The sequence below is a fragment of the Hydractinia symbiolongicarpus genome, chromosome 10 (genome assembly GCF_029227915.1).
Source record: "Hydractinia symbiolongicarpus strain clone_291-10 chromosome 10, HSymV2.1, whole genome shotgun sequence".
Lineage (NCBI taxonomy): Eukaryota > Metazoa > Cnidaria > Hydrozoa > Anthoathecata > Hydractiniidae > Hydractinia > Hydractinia symbiolongicarpus.
In genome coordinates, this window is record NC_079884.1 from 7,173,025 (window position 1) to 7,195,625 (window position 22,601).

Genomic DNA, 22,601 nt, shown 5'->3' on the forward strand with positions numbered 1-22,601 from the left:
AGAAAGTTCGTGAATACTTAACACGAACTCGTGTTCTGTGTGTGAAATATCAACGTAGTTCTTACATTGTATCGTGATATATTAAATAATTTACACAAAAGAAAGTTTGGGAATACTTTACATGAAGTCGTGTTCTTTGCATGGAATATAAAAGTTATTTTTGCACTGACGCTGCAAAGATTTTAAACGAATATGGTACAAAATTTTCTTAACATAAACCCATAAACTCCAGAGAACTTTGAGAATTCTGAATTCATCATGAAGAAGTGCACAAAGTGATTTCATTTTTCCAGCAGCACTCAAGCCTATCTTCAACTTTTTCTAAAAATGCGAGTAATTCAAAATGTCACCAAATATACATTCCACAGATATTCTCACTTTGCTCATGGCCTCATTTTTTGTAGAGAAAAAGATCGAAGCGAAAAAGTCAAGGGATAAAGAATCAAGTGACGAATCATCAAAAAAGTTAAAGAAAAAAGAAAGTTCGTGAATACTTTACACGAACTCGTGTTCTGTGTGTGGAATATAAACGTAGTTCTTACATTGTATCGGGATATTTCAAATAATTTACATAAAAGAAAGTTCGTGAATACTTTACACGAACTCGTGTTCTGTGTGTGAGATATAAACGTAGTTCTTATATTTTATCGTGATATTTCAAATAATTTACACAAAAGAAAATTCGTGAATACTTTACACGAACTCGTGTTCTGTGTGTGAAATATCAACGTAGTTCTTACATTGTATCGGGATATTTCAAAGAATTTACAGAAAAGAAAGTTCGTGAATACTTAACACGAACTCGTGTTCTGTGTGTGAAATATCAACGTAGTTCTTACATTGTATCGTGATATATTAAATAATTTACACAAAAGAAAGTTTGGGAATACTTTACATGAAGTCGTGTTCTTTGCATGGAATATAAAAGTTATTTTTGCACTGACGCTGCAAAGATTTTAAACGAATATGGTACAAAATTTTCTTAACATAAACCCATAAACTCCAGAGAACTTTGAGAATTCTGAATTCATCATGAAGAAGTGCACAAAGTGATTTCATTTTTCCAGCAGCACTCAAGCCTATCTTCAACTTTTTCTAAAAATGCGAGTAATTCAAAATGTCACCAAATATACATTCCACAGATATTCTCACTTTGCTCATGGCCTCATTTAACGGTCTTTGATTAGTAGTATATTCGCACCCTTAAAGGGCCATAATATTTGTGGACGAACGAAGTATGCAGGATAACCATAAATGCACAATAACTGTTCATTAGGAGAATGTGAATGTTGTAAACTTTGAAGTAATCCGGAAGTATTCAAAAGAGCACAATCGCGTCTTCTACCCTTCGTAGGTCCATCCAAACTCACAATTTAACCGTTTGGTGCAACAACGCTTTAAAATTTAAAAGAATAAACCTGTTTATTGCTATTGTATATAGCTTGTTGACGTCATTTGGGTCGACATATTGGACGGATAGTTCCGTCAACAAGTAATTCCCAGTAGAATTTTACTCCTGAACAGCATCAGGATACTCTCTTAACTTTATTAGAGCTAACTAATTTTGACTGAGGTCGTGCAATTTGTACTTAAAATGCTGATAAATCAAATTTACACGAAGGAAGGAATCATACTTAGTTCTAAAACGGATCTCCCAAATCGATGGAACATGTTGCCATACCCACATGGTTTAGCGGTTTTATATATATCATACGGTTGTTTTGTTTTTTTGAAGATGAGATTGTAACAGGTACTGGAGATGAGCAATAACTTATTTTGCTACTTCCCTCACGGAAAATTCCGCAAAAGTGTGGAAAACGTATAGCAATGCCCACATGGACAGAGTTTTTGTTGTTTACACAGTTTAACTCAGCAAGCGTTTTTGATTCAGAAAGCGTTGATCATCACGACATGTCCTGTGATCGAGGATGGAATTCACGCAAACGGGCTAAGGTTCCGGCAAGGAAAATTAATGCGCAGATCATAATAGAAGTCCGTAAATTTCTGTATTATAATAAGGGAAGCCCTAGGTGCAACGTAAAAGACGAGTGCGTATTGAAATTTGCGCAGAATTTGTGCTGAAATTTGCGCAGGACTCCATTTACTATGATTAAAATTTACCACAGGCTTTTTGACAGCTTTAATCAAAACATCCGATGAAAAGTGTTCATCTTTTATTATACTCGTTTTGAAAAAGTATCTACTCTGTCAACAACCTCGTCTCCAGAGGTTCTTGACTTTTTGAGATGTAGCCCGAGCGCTAGCGGCTTTGACTTATCAGGTAACAAATTCTGGGGATGGGGATGGTTCACGCAGCTCGTTGATTCTTACCTGTTGGGAGACTGAAAAGAAAGAGTGCTTTCTGGCACTACCTCTATTTGTCTTAGACATTAATTTTATAATTATTTACAAAAATGTTTTATGATGTTTTGCGGCAACATGTTCATGGGGCTTCTTTTACCATCTAGGAGATGACGTCAAACTGGATTTCATCCCACAAAAAAAATTACCACATAATGGCGGCTTTTGACGAGTATCATGTAAACACAAGAAAATGTGTCTTTATATTTGCTTTATTATTTCGAATTTTACTTAATAAATGTTAAATTGCTATTCTTCAGTATAATCAGGATAAGATAAACTTTTTTAAAATGGGAGGAAGTTTTAAAAAAGGGGGGAGAAGTACTGGAAATTAAAAACAGGTAAGCAAGTGTGAATGTTTATTATTTTATACAATATTTATTAACAGTTTTTTTTATACATTAAATAATATTATTATAAATAAATAAAAATAATTCTTACAATATAAAAATATTTATATAAAAATATTTATATAAAAACATTTATATAAAAATATTTATATAAAAATATTTATATAAAAATATATATAATTTATTTCTTATTAATATTATTTCAACCATTCTAAATAATTGTGTCAGTTCTTTTATTTTTTTCTTGACTGCTTGTGTATATTTTGGAAGAGCAAGACAAATAATTATTTTTAAAATACCCACTATACGTGGGTATTCTGTCGTCACGTGACCAGCCAGGGCCTTCAAAATATAAAAGGCCTAACAAGACTTGGGGACGAGGTTGAGAAAGTATATCAGTTGATGTTTGTAATAAGATTCACTCTACATTGCACCATGCGGCAAGTTTGAGACAGTTTAAAAAACAAGTGACCTTTGACATGTGTCGCTTCCTGAATGAAATAAAAGCGAAAGTATTTTATTTGAAATGATCTCCATACGATTTTAAAATTAAATTTGAAAAATAATTTTTACAAAAAAAAAATGTTTCAATTTTGTTCCAATTCGTTTCAAAAAGTTTTAAATCGCTTCGTTGAATTAAAAATCATTTCGTAATCGTTTTCAAATCGCTTTTAGTGCAACACATGTATATTAACACAATTTTTTTACTTATTATTTTTTACTTATAAATTACTTATTATTTGATAATTGATATATTCAATATCTTCATTCTTTATCACAAAACTAACGAAACCACATCATATAGGAAACAAAAACATCGCAGTAATTTGTTTAAAAAAATTATCAAAACAGGATCCTGGGAAGTTAAATCATCAACGTAGCTCATTTTAACACCATCAAAATATGATCGTACAAAGCAAAAACATCAGAGGGAATCATACAAAGTCTTAGTCAAACAAACAATTGGTTTCAAAACTATCAATACGTCTAACTTGTTTAAAATCAAACGTTGTATTGAAAAAATATTTAAATTTATTGACATCCCACCTTCCCCATCATAACCCCCCCCCCTGCCTTATATTTAACCACTGCTAGTTTTATAAATAATCTTTGTTTTTTTAGAGGAAATTCCAGAGGAGGTAGAATGTCAGCATTTACTCAACACAACAAACGCATATGCCCAAATGACAGCAAATGGGTACTTATCACAAGCCTTCCCTGTTGAAGATGTAATACCATTTTTATGTTTTTTTATGATAAAAACAGGGTATTTATTTACAACTTTAACAAAACAGACAATGGCCGACTTCTTAAAGATTTTGGCATATGTGCATCAAATAGGTTAGGTACTAAATTGGCACATGTTGTATTGATAGCACATCTTACTTGACTTATATGTCTGTGGGTAGGTGTGTGGGCATGCTATTGCATACTTGTCTTTAAAAAGCCTGTTGTAGATGCTTCGATTTTTACAAATTTTGTATTGATTCTTAACATTGCAGTTTTGTCAACCCAAATGTTTTATTTTTGGATAATTTAGGTACCCACAAATATACCAGGTTTTCCTCCACCACCGGTGATAACATGCACCACAGATCCGATGGAGTTGGAAGAAATTAAAAGGACAATATTTGTAGAAAACATTCACAACTCGGTATGTCTGCAATGTTGCTTTAATTTCATATATGTTTGCTGATACATGCAGCACTTTTGATTGGCTTTTTAAACAAAGATTTTTAGCGCTTTTCCTAACTTTGATTCATTATCAACTATTTGGTTCTTGCTGGAAATTCCTTATTTGTGGTATAAAGCGAATGTTATTTTTGTTCACTTGTTGATCACTTTTTCTAGATTACCTCTGAACAGTTAATGGCATTCTTTTCTGGAGTTGGTGAAGTTAAATATATGCGACTTTGTAAATCTGAAGAACAAAAGTAAGTTGATTCGAAGTTAAATTTTTCATAAAACTTACAGCACTGTAAAAAGGTTTGTTAACATCGTGGTTCGTATTTTTACCCCGCTGCACACGAACCACGAAAGTCCACGGTGCATATTTTTTTACTAAACATTGACTCCACGAACGTTACATCGTGGCTTACACGATTAAAGATTAAACTTTACATTGTGGCGTCCACAATAGATTTATTGTATTGTTACAACAACAAAGAATAAATTACTTAACAATTAAATTAAATTTAAAACCAGCAGCGATAAAAATGTTTAACATTTTTTTTTATTTGTTGGTAGATGTAGTTATATTATTAGATTTTGATCCTTCGTCAATTGAGCGACGACAAAAAGTTGTTTAAAATCATGAAAACGGGATTGTAGAAAGCGAAAAGATCGTTGTAAATCGTTTAGATCGTAGAAAGCCAGACTATCGCCTCAGGTCATTTAAAAATCGTGAAAACGGAATAGTAAATAGCTAAAAGATCGCTATAGATCATTTAAATTTCAGAAAAACGGCATTGTAGAAAATATTGCTGTAGATTGTTTAAAATTCATGAAAAAGCACAAAGCAAAAAGGTCACTGTAGAACGTTTAAATATCATGGAAACAGCATTGTAGAAAGCGAAAAGATCGCTGCACATCGTTTAAAAACAGTAAAAACGGGATCGTAGAAAGAGAAAAGATCGCCATAGATTGTGTAACAATCATAAAAACGGGATAGTAGAAATATATCAAGCAAGAGCAAAAAACATGCTTCGTTGAACGGGATAAAAGCTGAAATAAACAAATTAACTTTCATAACATATTTTTTTGAAAGAAACAATTAAATTATAATTGCTATACAATAACAAGAAATCATGGATCTCGCGAAAATGATCGTGGGACACACGATCCTTTGTGAAGATAATGATATTAGCATGGAGGCCACGATGCAATGTTGGAATTTTTGGTAATCGTGGAGACCACAATGGCATTGTGGTTCGCATGCACCACAATCGTTACACGAACACAATGTTAACAAACCTTATGACAGTACTGTGTGTTGTTTTTGCCTTTCTGTCAACCAAAAATTTGTTTAATGCATATTAATTTTCTGACAAACAAATTGTTTAGGAAGTCATTTTCTGTAGAAATCAGGAATACTTAAATAAGTGAGATAAAAGAGTTTTCCCAAAATTTTACTTATGTTAAAGACATTATGGTTTTATGAATTTTCAGAAAATTTTGTTCGATTTTCATTAGTGTTTAAGATTTTATGGCCCTATTTTGGGGCCTGTTTTAACAAAATTCTGAGTCTTATGTTTGAAATTATATACTTCATGAAATTAGTGTTACATCTACTTTAATTTCGTATGGATTCTGAACTCTGTTAAGTCCAATTGTGTACCAGTTTTTCTTCAACTTATGCAAAATTCAAGGTACAAAACCCATCTTTTATACTGAGTGGCTTACTGAAAAGAAAACTGCTTTTAAGTATTGATTGAAGTCTGTAACAGTTGTGTAAAAAATTGTTATTAATTCTTCTTAGATATGCCTTCATTGAATTTTCCATGGTTGAATCTGTACCTACTGCTCTGCAGTATAATGGAGTTTTATTTGGAAATCGTTCTCTTAAGTATAGTAATTATTATTGTTTTTATACCTTAATCTATCTAGTCTAAAATTTAACCTCTTGCAATAAAAATTCATGCAATGGTTTATTTTTAGAGTAACTCATGCGAAGAGCCCCGTTGTGAAGCCAGAGACTGAACGGATTGCAACAGGTAGATCTACAATAAGAACTATGCGTGATGTTGTAAAACGCCCCACTTTCGACCGTAAGTTGTTTTTTGTAGTTTCTTTCTTATTAACAATAATTTTTTTTTTAGAAGAACTTTAGTTCCTAATGAGGAATGTAAGGCTCAAGTTGTGCTATAAATAATCTGTAATCCTTGTATTTTCTAATTATATGTACCGTAAAAACATTTTTTTAAATAACTCAACTCGAGTACAACAATATGTATTATTTGCTGTTAGATCGACCATTACTGAGATGTAGGTTAAGATATCTCAGGCATTGCATCGTACAGCACTCCATCGTTGATGTAATTGTGTTGGAAATATATAGCATAAATATTTTATTTTATTTCTAACATATCACAAAAATACTAAAACAGGAATTTCCATGTTTACATTTTGTTGCAGTACCAATTAGGTATGATAAAAATTAGCCAGCTATAATCCTAAACAATTGTGCGTACTATTATTTACAAAATCGAAATAAATGATGAAATATTTACTACTTTTTTTTAGGTGAAACAAGATCAAGGTATGATATTGTAAAGTTATTTTTCAATCTTTTCCTATCACTTTTTTCCCAAATGTATTTTTTCTTATTTGTGTCAATTTAAATTGGGGAACTGAGGATGAAGATTCGATCCTAAAGATTTGACATGAGTACTTGGAATAAGACAAGTTATGACGTGTTATATTAATTTATAATCGATTGCTATTACTATCATTCTAAAAGAGACTGTAAAAATAGAATTGATTGTATATGAATCTTGCAGTAAAATAAAATAAGTAAAACCATTTTTACATATAAATGTGATTTCTGTAGTTCATTATTTTTGCCATATTGTTTAAGATACAAAACTTTGTCTTCTCGACCTCACTTCCTCAACTATTTCTTTCTTTTTAATAAGATTTTTTGGGACAGTTTTTTCATAATTTTAGTTTATCAGATGTTAAGTCGATTCCAAACGACTCCACTGGTAATTATAGATCGCCTACAAGAAGACGCAGTCGATCCCGAACCCGACGATCCAGATCTCGGTCCCGTTCTAGACGTCGCAAGTCAAGGTACTTGACCTGTCTGGATCAGATGTATTTAGGATCAATGTCAAAATGTTTCTACACATTATTGCATTATTCATAATGTTTGATTATATTTATTTATTTTGAAGATATATAGAACAAATTAGATCAAAAAGCAGTTTTAACTACAATTTTTAATAGATTTGGAAAATGTGAATAAAACAAATATCCCCGTGAAAACAGGAATTGTGTAAATTTCTTTTCTTTCTTATACCAGTGCTTTAGGATAAATGTAAGGACATTCTATTTTCCACTCTACTTTTTGAATTAACTGTATGATGTAGTTCATCGCTTAAAATACCGTGACTGCTGAGAATTTAAAATGACAGGTCAAGTCAATTTTTGGGAATCAAAAAAAAGTCTGAGAAGCAATGTGGAAATCTTTAATTAAATTTTGAAACTACTTAAACATATGAAATTTAACCATTGGCGAGGATAACAGCATATTAATTAAGTAAAAATTGACGTGTTTTTCACAATTTAATTTACCCACAAGTGATATATGAAACTGTTTTTTGAAGCTTGTTGTAAATGTTAATTGTTTATTCACTTTGAGTTTTAGCGGTTATACACTTTACGCTTTGCCATATAGCTACACTCTTGTTGAACTATGTGTTATTTTCGTTGCGTGAATTTTAGGAGCGTCTTTTTTTTACTCGTGGAAGGCACAATAAGCTGCCAGTGAATTTTACCGTTCATTTTTTTGTATCTTGACAGTCAAATATTAAATTTCGGCAGTCATTGACCGTTGACAGTCCTTTATTTTAAGCGCTTGTAGTTGTTAAGTACTTGTGGTGTCCAATGTTTTGATATTTTTTAGGTCTAGATCTCCAAAGCGTAGAAGGTCCCGTAATAGTTATTAATTCTATCATTTTTCTATTGATGTATATTAGTTTAGTAAATTGAGATACATTCTTAGGGCAAAATTCATTTCTGCATAAATTAGTCCCCAATTCAACAATTTTATGATCTTTTTTAAATGGACTATATGACCATGCAGTCTTATTGCCGTATGTTCTGCCTCTTGTGACAGATCTTTACCTGTGGCACGAATAATTTTTGAAGCTATAAAATGGTATGATTGCAGGAATGCAGAATGTAATTGCCTAAAAATAAGTTGCCCTAAGTCTCTATGTATTAACGAAGCTTGGGCACTATGTTTTTTTTTGTCTATATATATATTTAAATATATGTTTTCAATTAGTCCCGATCTGTTGTGCCTTTAAATTATTTTTTACTTACCTTTACTTACATACTCCAAGCTAATATTTTATTTTTGATCTATAAATAAAACAAACGTGACCATTTTCATGTTTCTAGACATGATCACCTAAATGAAAAGTAATATAATACATGACTTTGATTAGAAAAGCACATTGTACAGTGTAAAAGTTCTAAATCCCTATTAATGCAGTTTTGAAGCTGTTATTCAGTTTTTGTGCTCCTGCTGTTGTTTGAACAATTCAAAATTTGTTTTTTATTAATTTTTAGATCTCCAGTGCGGCGAAGAAGAAGCTATTCAAGGTAGTATATACTATTGTTTATATATTAACAAACTAAAATCTAAAGAGAGGGAGATTTTTTTTAACCCTAACTTTTTGCCAAGATAATGCAACTTTCTGTGTTGTCAATGAACAAAATTTAATAATACTTAATAATTATATTTTTTAAAAACACTTAACACATTTTATTAGGTGAGTTTTTGTATCTTGTTCTTCTTATCATTTAGTGCAGCTTTGGACAAAACAAAAAACAGGGTATTATAATAATTCCTCTATTACGTGTCTCTGTGTTGTACGAGTACCTTTTAAATCTATTGTTTTTTGTGAAAATCTTAATAGAAAATGAGTTTTTATTTACCTTTGTGGATAAAAAACTTGGGTGGTAATTAGAATCATTAGACTAAATAGTTCTCTTAATAGAAACTGCGACAGTAACTGTTAAGAACTTATTGTTGTACCATGTGCAACAAACCAGCTTATATTAGCTGTTATTTATGATTGAAGGTACCAAAAGCCAGATTGATTGAACAAGGACTTTTATTTTATGTCTAAAATGTTAAAATCAACACATCGGTAAATGTAATTTTACATTTGTTGTGTAAGCATCTAATTTTGGATATTGTTTATTATTTCACAGATCTCCAAGACGCAGTAGTAGACGAAGTCGCAGTCCATCTCGTTCAAGGTATTTAAATTTTGTTGTTGTTGTTTTTCCTGTCACTTAAATATCTGAATTGTTCAACTGACTTCTAGACTTCTTATAAAAGGGATGATAAAAGATTTAAGTAAAAAATGAAATAAAAATGCATATCCATATAGTTTCCCAACCAAATGTTGTTTTCCATTGTGGAAATTTAATTTCGATGTAAGTTTTTGTATTTTTAAACCAACTTAATGTTATTTTACTTTTTTGAATGGACGTAATTACAACCATTGGTGAATTGTTGCATTGTGTTTTTATCATTTAGTGCGGCTTTGGACAAAACAAAAGCTGGGTATTATGATAATTCATCTATTATGTTTTCCTCTGGTTGTATACCATTCTCTGTCTAATTAACCTAACTTGGGGGAGTGTTAGCCTGCAAGCACAATAGGGCCAATGCTTACAATAAAAAAGGAAAATGTCATATATTCAAAATTTTTCCTATTATTCAAATCTGATCATGGTCATTAATAATATTTCCAGAAATTTTTGTAATTATTCACATAATAATGCTTGGTGTTATATTTTTGGTTTAATTTTCTTTATCCTGACTTAGCAAATGGTGTTTTTATGAAAGATATTTATTGCTCAGAGTGCGGCGATTGAGTGACACAAAACATCAATCAACTTTATAGTCATTCGTCAAAACTTAAATTACATCAGTTCATCTGATTTAAAAATATTGGTTCTAGCATTGAATTAATATGGCACTAACTATATTAAATTTAACATAGTTACCAGGTATTTGCAAATCTAAAATTACTAGTAAAGAAATATCTTAGCATCAGATTCATGATTTCCCTTCTTTATAGGTCTCCCAGACGAAGCAGTAGACGAAGTCGAAGTAGATCTCGCTCAAGGTATTTACGTTCTTTTAAATCTTCCGTGCTTGAAATTACAGTTTTTTAACTTCCAATGGTTTGATCTTTTTTGTTTGTTTTTGTACACTTTTGGTTGTTTCACACCACACACTGCAGCACGTTTTGAATGAATTCATACTTCCTCTAAAAATTCACGCTGTGCCATAATGAATGCAAACTCACACTTTTCATCAGTTTCTTCAATATTCATGGTTGTGGCTGATTAATTTGCTTAGTAATTTTTGTTCACTTCATTTTGAGTTACCTTAACCAGTCTTTCAATATATGACAGCCACGTGAAATAGAATTTTAGGGAAAGCAAGTTTGTACTTTCCATATTTGTGTCTGATCAGTTTCCTCCATAATTTTTTGTTGACTTCTTTTTAAGTTACCTTAAACAGACTTAAAATATGGAAGCTACGTGGAACAGAATTTTTAGCAAAGCAATTTATACTTTTTACATTTTGTGGCTGATCAGTTTGCTTAACAATTTTTTGTTCACTTCCTTTCAAGTTACCTTTGCCAGGCTTTTAAAACATTGTCAAAGTCAAACAATTATAATCTAATATAACAAAATTTCAGAATTGTTACGGAGCTATAAATTGCCCCATACTATTCAAATTAGTTGTTAACAGCTAATTAACATCTTCTATAAGGTGGGGTTAAAATCAATAGGTTTAGTACACAAAATTAAAGATCTGCAATGAATAATATGTATCTACAAAATAATTTTATAAAAAGAGACAAAATTGTAACTCGGGTATTTGTTATTTCAGGTCTCCAAAACGTCGAAAATCAAGATCTCGTTCCAGGTAAGTTATAAGTTAGGTTTTTGTTCTAGAAGTCGCTTATATTTCTTTCACATCACATTCACAAAAATAAATACATTCAGTATTTATTTTTATTACACCAATGTCTTCCTAAAATCGTTCAAACAAAAATATATCTAACATTGGTTAATTTATTTACTGGTGTAAGGTATAATGCCTTTAATAAGGTATTTAACTTATGAAGCACAGTGTTTACTTCTACCCATTAATTTATGTTGATAATGAAAATAAATAAATTTATAAATAACTGCTATTTAGAGATCGACGCAAAAGACGAAAGTCTGTTTCCAAATCTTCATCGCGGTCTCCTATAAGACGATCCAGGTATGAAAAAACTTTTATTTCTCACGAATGAAGTGTTTTTGATTGGGAAGCCCTGCATGGAGAACTGCATCTATTACAGATGTCAAATCTTTACTTTTTGTAAATTTACTTCATAAAAAGAACTGCTTGAAAAAGAGATTTTAAACTTCTTTTGAACTTCATTTTTATTAAATTCATTTAGAAAAAAATCAAAATCAAGATCTCATTCTCCTGCAAGAAGAAATTCCCGGAAATCAACTTCCAAGTCTCCTGATAGATCATCCTCTAAGTATGTATATGATCATTGACTTGTTGTTATTTGTCACCTGATACAAGTTGTCGTCAGAATTTGTTTAAATTACGATTTCTTCATTATCTAATAAAGAAATACTGTATGTTGGCAATATCACAGGTACTAATGTGTTCCATTTTTCCCAAATAGACTAGAAATGTAATTTGCGAAATTCCTATCTTGAAAATATGATAGTTCTTGCGTGCTTGTATATTGGATTCTTTGTTACCTTGGTTGTTTCTTTATCTATTTTTGGTTTTGTGAATTCTGAATTGCTTAATTATACAAATTGTATAATTAAGATCTTCCTCTTCTTGTTTTTTCAAACTTCATTACCCAATTGTAGATAAATGTTGATTCTACATGGTTGCTTTAATGATTTCAAGAAAATAAAGTAACATAAATAAGTTAGATAGCAATTTTGCAGCATCAGCTTCAAAGTATTTTGGATCCGCCTGTTCAACCTTATTAAATATTATTCGTATTTTTTAATTAAATTAATAAAAATGTTTTGCCAGGACTGATTTCTGTTCTAAAGAGGATAAAAACATGGCAAAAAGTGCGCACCTGACTGGAAATAAAATTGAACAAAGCAAAAACAGACGGAAACGTTAAAGAGTTGTTGTATTTCCTCAATTTAAAGTTGAGTTTACTGCCGTTTGCTACGAGATGTTTTGAAGCAGCTTCGATTAAAAAAGAACAAATGTTTGTTAAAATAATCAACTCAAAGTTTTTATTTAAGATTTTTTTTTTTTATAATCCAAATCCTGAAGCCAATGTTGTTTTCGTGGCTGTCAAAATTAGATGGCTACTTATTTGGATCTAGATACTAAAAATATAATTTTAACAATGTACATCTAAATTGTTTTGTAGTTGACACTCAAGTTAACAATTAAAATATTGACGTTTTCCTTAATCTGACTTTTACAGCGGACAGTTATAGCTAGCTAGCTATTTACAGAGATATGCAAAAAAATCACAAGTAAAAAGTTACCCTAAAATAAATTGTCACACTACCTATCCAAACTGAATATTGTTTGTAGTAGCCATCTGCTATTGAATTTTTTAGAATTTATTACTTTAAGAGGATTTGGTGTGGATATATTAGGTGAAATGGAAAGTGATGTAACAATCTTTTTATAATATGCTATGAATATTCTCACTTACTATCCAATTATATTATAGTTATATATCATTATAAAAGGTGTTTTTTCTATTTTTATGTTTTTATTCCATACATTTGCAACATTTGATACCTATATTATGCAAAAATATTAAACTCAAAATTATTTGTGCATCGTTTTTTTTGAATAATGGAAATATAATGGTAACAAACATGTGTCAGATATAATAAAAAAGTAGCTAGGAAAAGTTGTTTGCAGGCTGGTCACTTAGTTTACCTCAATACCAACTTAAAAGAATGCATCAGGGTGAATAATTTTTTTTTTATGTTATAAGCTAAAGTTACTCATTCACAAACAAAAAGCACTGGTATTTTGTAGCACGTTTTCAAAAGCATTGAGTAAGTATCAAAAGTATTTGATGCTGCTTTTACAATGCCGGATCAGATGTTTAAAATTATTGTTTAGTTTGTGCATGCAGTATTTTTTACCATTGATAATCCTTTCAACCTATATAACTTGATTCATTTTTTTTTTAAAGTCAGCAATGCTTTTCCTTAGGAAAAAGAAGAAAGAGAAAGATCGAGAAAAAGAGAAAAAGGAAGGGAAAAGCAAGAAAAAAGAGGAAGGAGAAGTCAAAGAAAAAAATAAAGACAAGGAAGCGGAGGCTGATGACCAAGGTAATGCAGAATTTGATAAATATTCTCATTTTGAGACTACACGTTCTTTGGAAATGTGTTCGAAACATCTTGGAATTACTTAACTATTTACTTGTTGTATTAATTCACAGCTTACCCACTAGCTTAAATAGCCCCACAGTCAAAGACCATGGACACTCAATCAGAGTGGATGAATACTTGGGCACTAGGCGCTTTTCGACACTAAGTTAAAGTGGTGTTTCTTCAGATTGAGCGGTTAATTAAGCACTGGATGCTTAATCGGTCATTGTGGTATACTGGAAGTAAATACAATCAAACTTGTACTAAGAATTAATAAAGAATCAAAATGGCTATTTTTGTCATATTTTTTATTTTTGTATTCTTAAAAACCTTATAGAGCTTGTAACTCCTACAACAGATAAAAAATGGGAAAATAAATGGGACCTTTTCTCACAAAATTTAAATCTTGATATCTCAAAAGCATTGTTACCTGGTATACCTTGGTATGTTTGGGATTAAAAGTAAACGAAGTTATAAATAAAATATTAAACATGCTTAACCCTCAACGACTGGTGTCCTTGAGGCAGAGCGTTCACCATAAAATGGTGGGTTTGTGGTAGAGCTTTCGCCTCCAGTGCGGAAGATTGTGGGTTCAATCGATGATCAAGTCATGTCAGGGGCTATAATAGTGTAATTCGATCCTTTCTGCTAACGTTCCACCAATGAAAAAAACAGATTCACTTTTATTATAAAATGTTTTTTTTTTAAACCTTAAATACGTGTTTTTAAAGCGTATTTATCTCGAAAATTCTTACACTGTATGTTTTGCAACTCATATTTGCATAAAAATATCAGTATTCCTTTGATGTCTTTTTATTTCATGAAGTAAAGAGGAACTTAGTACCAAAAAATTTAGATGTCAAGTTCACGTTGTTTCATGAAATTTGAAGTTTTGAGTTTGAAAAAACACAAACTAAACAGGTTTCTACTTTGAACTAAGAAATTATGTTCAAAAATTAATTCATGTTATTTCGCGTTAGTCACCATTGAAAACGAAGCTTAACCCTATTCGGTCCGGGGTTTTCGAACATATTATGACCGGGGGGGGGGGGGGGGGGGGGAATTCCCTCTCCCCCTCCCCCTCAATAACCTTTCATAGGATTGTCTAAATTGAATCAAACTTGGTACACTTATAGTATGTCAAAAGAAACAAAATGGCAGCAATAAATTTTTGCTTGCATTAGCACTTTTTCTGTGATGTCATCAGAAGCTATAAATTTGTTCAAAATGCCACTATCTGCTTAAAATTCAATTACTTTAGTTCTAGAGCGAATTTTTACATTCTGTTTGAAGTTTCTGAAAGCTAAATAAAAGTTATTTAACATATTTTCCGGTTTTTACATAGATCGTATGAAAAATTGCCAAATATTGCCCGAAAATCCGTTTTTTCCGATTTTCGGGTAAAAATTTAAAATTGTACCCGAAAAAATCGGGAAATCGGATTAACTACGTGACTAAAACATGCAAAATGTTTCTTCTTGATAAAACAAAGTTGTGTTGTAAGTTTCAAGTTCTAAACATAATCCTAACAAGAGTTATTATATTTTCCCCATTATAAGGGTTTCAAAGAGATTTTTAGGGGTAGTTTCGAGTAATAGCCAATATCAAAGCCTCTGAAAGATATGGGACCTAAACATTTTGCATGCTGGCTCTAATGCTTTACACGCCACAAGTACTGCTTTAAAAGAAAATGAGCAATTTTTCGTTACTTTTTTCTTTAATTTTTATTCTTATCATTTTGTTACTTTTATTATTATTATTTTTAGCCCGAAAATGTAACGAGTCCGTCCTCAACTTTAATATACTTTTCATATAAAAAATTATTTTTTCAAATTAGTCGATTGCCACGCTCGCAAATTAAGAGGAAGTATCTCTTGAAACAAAACGGCTGAAACACCTTTCCTGAATTTTATAATCTATATAATAATACGCCAGTTCTGTCTGTCTGTCTGTGACTTTTGCAAAGTGGATAAAATTTCTTTAATAAAGTCTATGAAACATCGTCTATAAATTTGTTCTGTAAATTAGCAAACTTTGACGTTAGAGCAATATTGACGCCAAAGGAAAGTATATTAAGATTAGTGAAGCCACTGCATTGCACTTTTAAATTTAAGGCTAAATAACTTGGAAACGAGTGGAAATAACTGACGTCATCTCCTGCGTAGGTAACTAGGGACCACTTTGGGTAAGTTTCCCAAACTTAGGTCCCCAAATCCGTTTCGGAATGGACGGGTTGATGACGTCGCCAAAAAACCTTCAAACCCTAATATCTCTGCAACCGTTTGTCAAAAATACGCGATCCTATACATTTTCTTGATCAGCGTTTCAAGACGTATATAATGAAGGCAGCAGGTATACAAATTTTTTAAAAAAAATTTTGGGGGGTTTGACTGGCCATTGTTGACGTCAGTAAAATTTTAAAACCGTTATATCTCATTAACTGCTTATCAAAAAGACATGATCATATACATTTTCTTAGTCAGGGTTTATACCTCTGCACAGTACAGGCAACGAATAAACTAAATTTCGCTAAAAATTTTTGTAATTGCACTGCTGACGTCAGCAAAAAATCTAAAACAACTTATTTTTCCATTGTCCTTCTGCCTAAGTGGATTTTTCCACGGGCCTTATCGACTAGTAATCAATAAACAGCTTGTTTTTTCATGACATACTCTTTAATACCAAGCTAATAAACGGTGTATAGCTTTATGTACTATTTTGTACATTTTTGACCGATGAAAGCTAGCTAGCTTTACCTTATATTCTGATATAAGGAAAAAAGAAAAGGCGTAGCTAGTCTCTTATAATAATACAGAAATTTCCTGACGTTACGGCGCGACGTCAATAACACCACTTTAACGTCAATATCCTATATTAAATTAATGAAGCCATTACAGTGCACCTAAAACTTAGAGGCCAAATAACTTGGAAGCGAGGTGGTGACGTCAATGATTTATCACTGCGTAGGCAACTAGAGAAAACCTAGGACCAATTTGTGTGAGTTTTCCAAACCTGGGTCCCCGAATCCGTTCCGGAATGGACGGGTTGATGACGTCATCAAAAAACCTTTAAACCTTGATATCTCTGCAACCGTTTGTCATAAGTACATAATCCTATACATTTTTTTGATCAGCGTTTTAAGATCTATACGATGAAAGCAATAGGTATACAAATTTATAAAAAAAATTTTTCGATCTTGGTGAGGCCATTGCTGATTTAAATTTTTAAAGCTCTCCTTATATCTTATTAACTGCTCATATCAAAAGCACATGATCATATACATTTTCTTGATCAGCGCTTTAATCTCTACACGATAGATGCAACGTGAAAACAAAACTTCTAAATTATTAATGGTAGGTTGCTGACGTCATCAAAATTTTTATCCTGCCTCAGTGGATTTTTCCACGGGCCTTATCGACTAGTTTGTAATAATTATGACGTTATTCAAAATTTTATATTAGTTCTATGCTTTTCAAATAAGGATATTCAGATAGAATATCAAATTATTATGACAAAATTTGCATGCAGGTGTCTAATAGATAAATATTGAAACTCAATAAGTATTCTAGCCATGCAACATAACATTAAAGAGTTATTAAAAAAAAACCGGACCGAATAGGGTTAAACAAGCAGCTATTGTGCTTAAATGTTTTTCATAGCTCAAATTAGAGCTTTAAAAGCAAAACAGCACATTTAGCATTATTAGAAACTGAAAAGGCTATCCTGGGTAAATAATAACTGTGCTTTAAAATGAAATTGTTCTCATACAACAGACAAGAAAAGTAAAAACCTTTTTGGTACAAATTCGGAACTAGACCTTATTCCTGCAGAGATTGTGAAGGTTGTGGTTTTTCTGTTTGTTCTTCTGAGCCTTGAGAGTCGGTAAGTCGAAATACTATTCGATAAAAAATTTATCTTACATAGTTTTATTTTACATCAATTTGGGTAATGCGTGTTTCATATATCCTGGGTACCTTAACACGTGCATAGTAAATGCTTTCCATTTCAAATGGCGCGTATTAAAGTGCAGGATAGATTGTAATTATATATAGAGATGAAAATCGCTAATTTGTTTTTGTAGGAAGTAATATGTTGTTGTTTTTGTTGTTATTTGAGCTAAACAGCCTACTCACAAAAATCCACACGTTTGAAGAAGGTATTACGAATTTATTCATCTAGAATTTGTGAGTTTGTATACACCCCCTCAAAATGTTTTTTTATATTCTGGAAAATACCTTAGAAAGTACTGGTTCACACAAAAAGTTATTTCCAAGCCGCCATTTAGGAGTTTTTTTTCTTTCTCAAGTAAATCTATTTTCTTTCTTTAACATAATATTCCGAAATGTATCTAGACCAACTTTAACCAAAGCTTTGGGTATTTTCCACCTAAGGCTAGGTAACTTCTGTAACAGATTTACCAAAGCTATGAGTATATATCATTTAAAAGCAAATAAATTTATGGTGTTGTTTGATTTATCCTTTAGAGTCCTAAAACCAGGGCCCTTCTATTAAGTCCTGGGTGTTTGATCCCATTCATGAATGAAATAGACAACAACAATAACAGTGCTTAGTTGCTCGTTTATTTTTTCCGTGCATTTTATATCAAAGCAATGACATTACCTGTGGTTGGGGTAGTTGCTGTAAATTTTAGTTAGCAGCTAATCAAATAGCTTTTGTTAAATGATTTGTTCTACCAATTTGAAGTGAACAAAACTGCTAAAATTCTAGTGTTTAGTCACGTAGTGGTTGTTACAGACGCTGTTGATAATATTTTAACATTGTTATACTTATTTTATCGCCTTGCTTATCTGATTACTTATAGTTAATTATTTAAATTAAAAAATTTATCCTTATATATTATATTGCATCATAGATACCAGCAGATTTTTCTCACAATGGGATTATGTCCTTCCTCCTTTCCTGAAACTCCTTTGCCTGATCTACCAAACAACAATTTTATGGCTATCATTATCCACAGTGGAGACACATTTGTTGTGGTATATGGAGGTAGGTTGATTTGGTTCTTTTATATATATAATCAACATAAGCATTTACTTATCGAATATCACTGCCTTTCATAATCTATGCATCATGTTGCTAATTTTTTTTTATTTTTACGGAAAAAATTAATTTTTAAATTAATATTGGTATTGAGGTTGAATAAAATAACATTTAACGCAGGTTATTTCAAAAATCAAAGTATTCGTACTGTAGTCTCCATATTAATACCTGATTCATGTATATCCGAGATGATTTCGCACGCACCCTTATTATAGAACCTTTTTTTAATTAATGTTAACATAATATAGGCACAAGAAAAATCCGTTTTTTACCCTTGTCGTGTTTTAGACCTGTTGATTTTCCTACCGGTTTTTAAAGACAACTCCAGACAAAATTTAGGGAAAAGGAGGACAGAATTTTAAATTTCGTAGCCACAAGCAGATAATAAAACCGTTTCTATGTAAGTAATTCGCACTGTGAACATGTTAACATTCTTTTCTTCATGTCCCCTTTCCTTGTTCACAGCAGGCTTAAGCCTTCTGGTCTCAGGTTGATTTTCGCTGACGTCAGCAAGCCCAGATCAAAGTAGACAGGAAATTCCCTGTCTATTTTGATTTTTGGTCTTCAAACGGATTCTATAATGTTTGTATTGTGTGCAGCAAGCTCATTTTCGACGTTATTTCCTCAGCTTTTACCACTGCCGAAGGAAAAACTTTTGTAGCCCTCTACCAGCTGAGTACTGATCAGGTGATGCTGTTTCCCAATTTCAGAAAATAGCAAAAAAATAACTTTTGCATAAGTATCATGCTAACAGTGATTAAGAACTGGATTTTCTTATAAAGAAAAAGCCGTACTTTCGCATTCTTGGAATATCTGATCTGCAACATACCCAGGATTGTAATTTTTAAATATTACCATACTGATACAAAAAGCCAGTTAGTATGGAAAAATCTGTTAATTTAATTTGTTTATGACTCATAAAATCTGGACTATGTATGGAGCCTACTAACCGCCTTGGGAAACTATTATACATTACAAAAAGTTACAGTGCCTAAATTATAAATGACGTATTAAAATGTGATGAAGTAAAGTTTTTTGTGCGTCAATTTGAAGATGGCGATGGCGATAGCAATATTTCATTCAATGATTTAACTACAGATTATACCTGTGAAGAAAACACAAATTTCATTTATCCACGAAGACCAAACAAGCTATTTATAAAGACAAAAGTGCCACTTAAAAATTAAAACTATTAATTGTAGAAAATTACAAAAAAGGAGCAAAAGAGAAATAGAAAACATCCCTGCACGGGAGCTCGATGAAATGCTATCCACTTTTTTATGTACGCTAAGGAGTTTAACAAACTTTCTGTAAAAAATGATGATGACAACTATCAACCTGATTTGTTGACAAGTTTCTATACATAAGTGTTGTTGGAAAAAGGGAGCCAAATAAAAGTAAAGAAAGATGTAGAATTTCAACGAAGTGAGAAAGTTTTTGTCGCAAAGCGCAAAAAATAAACTCAACAAACAACAATTAATTCTTTGTAATAAACAAAATGCAGCTAGACCACTGAAAGAACGTAAAATCGAAAGATTAAAAATGATAAAGTATCTTAACACCGAAATGCCAGAACAAATACAAAGCTTGGTAGTGCTTCATTGTTCATTTTGGCTATCGTGCTAAAAGCGAATCAAGGAAATTATGTTTTGACGACATGAAGCTCAGCGTCGATTTAGATGGGAATACTGAATATCTTGAGTGGGATACAAAACGAGGAAATAAAATAAGAACTGGAAAAAAATAAGTAGTCACTAACGTCAGTTTAACCCTAGTGCTTATGCGACTACTTTGTGGGATTGCCTTGTTAAAGTATACAAAATATTATGTTGGTACAGACCACAAGAAATGAATAATTCAGGGTTACCTTTTTTCTCACCATAAAAATCAACCTCGGTCTGTACTTTTGTCAGTATCCGTTTAATATTAAGTACATTCAAAACAATTCTAAATTTGATACAAAATCTAAGAAAAAAGAGGTGCATTTCAATGCGTTTTTGCCTCCACTGAATAGTGGCCTTTGGTAGAGCGTTCCCTTTATATGCGTAAGGTTTTTGGAACAACCAGCGGTGGAGTTATACCAAAGACTATAAAAGTGTGAATCCGTCTTATTTCTTAATCTCCGTGCATGAAAATAGCAATATGCTTCATACAAAATATGTCGAGCTGGAAAGCATTGTCGCCAACCAACAACAATGGCTTTTCTCTGATAGTTTAATTTTTAGATGGCCAGAGTGATTGACAGATACAACGGGGAAAGTAACTTCAATGTATTATTTCGAATCATTGATGTATTGAGGGGCCTTCAGTTCACCGTCACTTATTCTTCCTTGACATCCCACGTGCACCATCAAAAACCACACTAAAGCAGAACTTGAGACTTTCGCGTGTAAAGGTTGTATGTCTTTACCAGCAACTGCTGCAAAACAGTTAGGAAGATTCCATCTATGTTACATCTATTGGATCTATCTATATATATATATAATACGAAGCTTCGTGTCTCTGTCTTTGGCTTTTGCAAGGACGATGTGCTTTTCTTATCTGTTTACTAACAAATTAGCTAGTTGTTGCTGTTAACACATTAGTTTGACGCCAATAATTAAGTTATCATTAGTAAAGCCATTGCATTGTACTTTTATGAAATAACTTGGAAAAGGGTGGAAATAATCAACGCCATCTCCTGCGTGTGTAACTAGGAACCATCCGAGACCAATTATAGGCCAACTCCTAAAGCTGGGTCAACCCACCTGTCTCGGAACCAATTGTCAAAAACCAAACCGCAATCTCTTCAAACGTTCTTTAAAGGACATGATCCTATACATTTTCTTGATCAGCGTCTAAAGCTCTATACATTAGAAGTAACTGTAAATCAAATTTATAAAAGATTTTTAGGTCAGCAAATCAAACCCCTTATATCTCCCTAATCGTTCGTCAAAAGCACGTCACCCTATACATTCTCTTGATCAGCGTTTCAAGCTGTACACATTACAGGCAACAGGTAAAGAAGTTCCTCAAAAGGTATTATGTATATCCCTTATCAACTACTTTTTTATAACTTTAAGCCATTTTTTACCAGTAGTTGGTACTTTTAAATATTTTACAAACAACAACAACAACAACTATTTTTCTTATTTTTGTTCTTCGGTACTGGTATATAACGCTTAAGTATACTAGAGGCGAGGATTATAAGTCTTTTCCCTGTGGGAAAACGTTTTCAAAGACGTGTTGTAGCTTTCGTAATTCTCAACTCAACTAAACGTTTTTTGAAACTCTTTGTCTCCTGTGTAAATAACAATAAAAACAACAAAAAGAATAATGATTGACATTTACACTGGACAATTGTCACGTTTTAACAACCTTTTCTACTTTAATTTGTTTGCTTTAATGCATCTTGTAGGTCAACTCGAGCTGGATGCTATTAAGCTGTCCATCAAACAATTCTGGTCGAAAGGATTAAGAAAAGCGAAAGCAAAGTTTGTTGATCCTGGTAATCCTGACACTGCAACAAGATGTTATAAATTTAAATTAAAGGGAAATCCATTTTTTGTTCCTAGTGGCAGAACCGAATTTATTCAGTGTCGAAAATTATGCACGAGTATTTTATACAGCATGTATGACTTAGGATGGAAGGTTAGTAAAAGCTCTTGTAAAATATAGTATGCGAGTTGGCTTTTGTAACTTTATAACACAGAA

The 22,601-nt window shown here is 31.9% G+C and overlaps 1 protein-coding gene across 5 annotated transcripts; it reads left to right on the forward strand.

The window, feature by feature from the left end:
• The first annotated feature begins 2,265 nt into the window (after positions 1–2,265).
• On the forward strand, positions 2,266–22,500 carry LOC130612448 (splicing regulatory glutamine/lysine-rich protein 1-like). 5 transcript variants are annotated; one of them, XM_057433764.1, is made up of 19 exons: positions 2,266–2,702; positions 3,834–3,940; positions 4,252–4,365; positions 4,563–4,645; positions 6,190–6,276; positions 6,369–6,478; positions 6,954–6,969; positions 7,377–7,502; positions 9,009–9,041; positions 9,657–9,704; positions 9,988–10,014; positions 10,535–10,582; positions 11,359–11,394; positions 11,671–11,736; positions 11,918–12,004; positions 13,690–13,808; positions 17,929–18,003; positions 18,721–18,854; positions 22,306–22,500. In XM_057433764.1, exons 2-19 carry the CDS (start codon positions 3,896–3,898, stop codon positions 22,363–22,365), a joined length of 1,314 nt encoding a protein of 437 aa, XP_057289747.1. In that variant the 5' UTR covers positions 2,266–2,702; positions 3,834–3,895; the 3' UTR covers positions 22,366–22,500. The 5 variants fall into 5 exon arrangements, with proteins under 5 accessions (XP_057289747.1, XP_057289748.1, XP_057289750.1 ...); XM_057433766.1 differs by having other exon boundaries at positions 2,420–2,702; positions 7,425–7,502; XM_057433765.1 differs by lacking the exon at positions 9,988–10,014 and having other exon boundaries at positions 2,406–2,702.
• Positions 22,501–22,601: the final 101 nt, after the last annotated feature.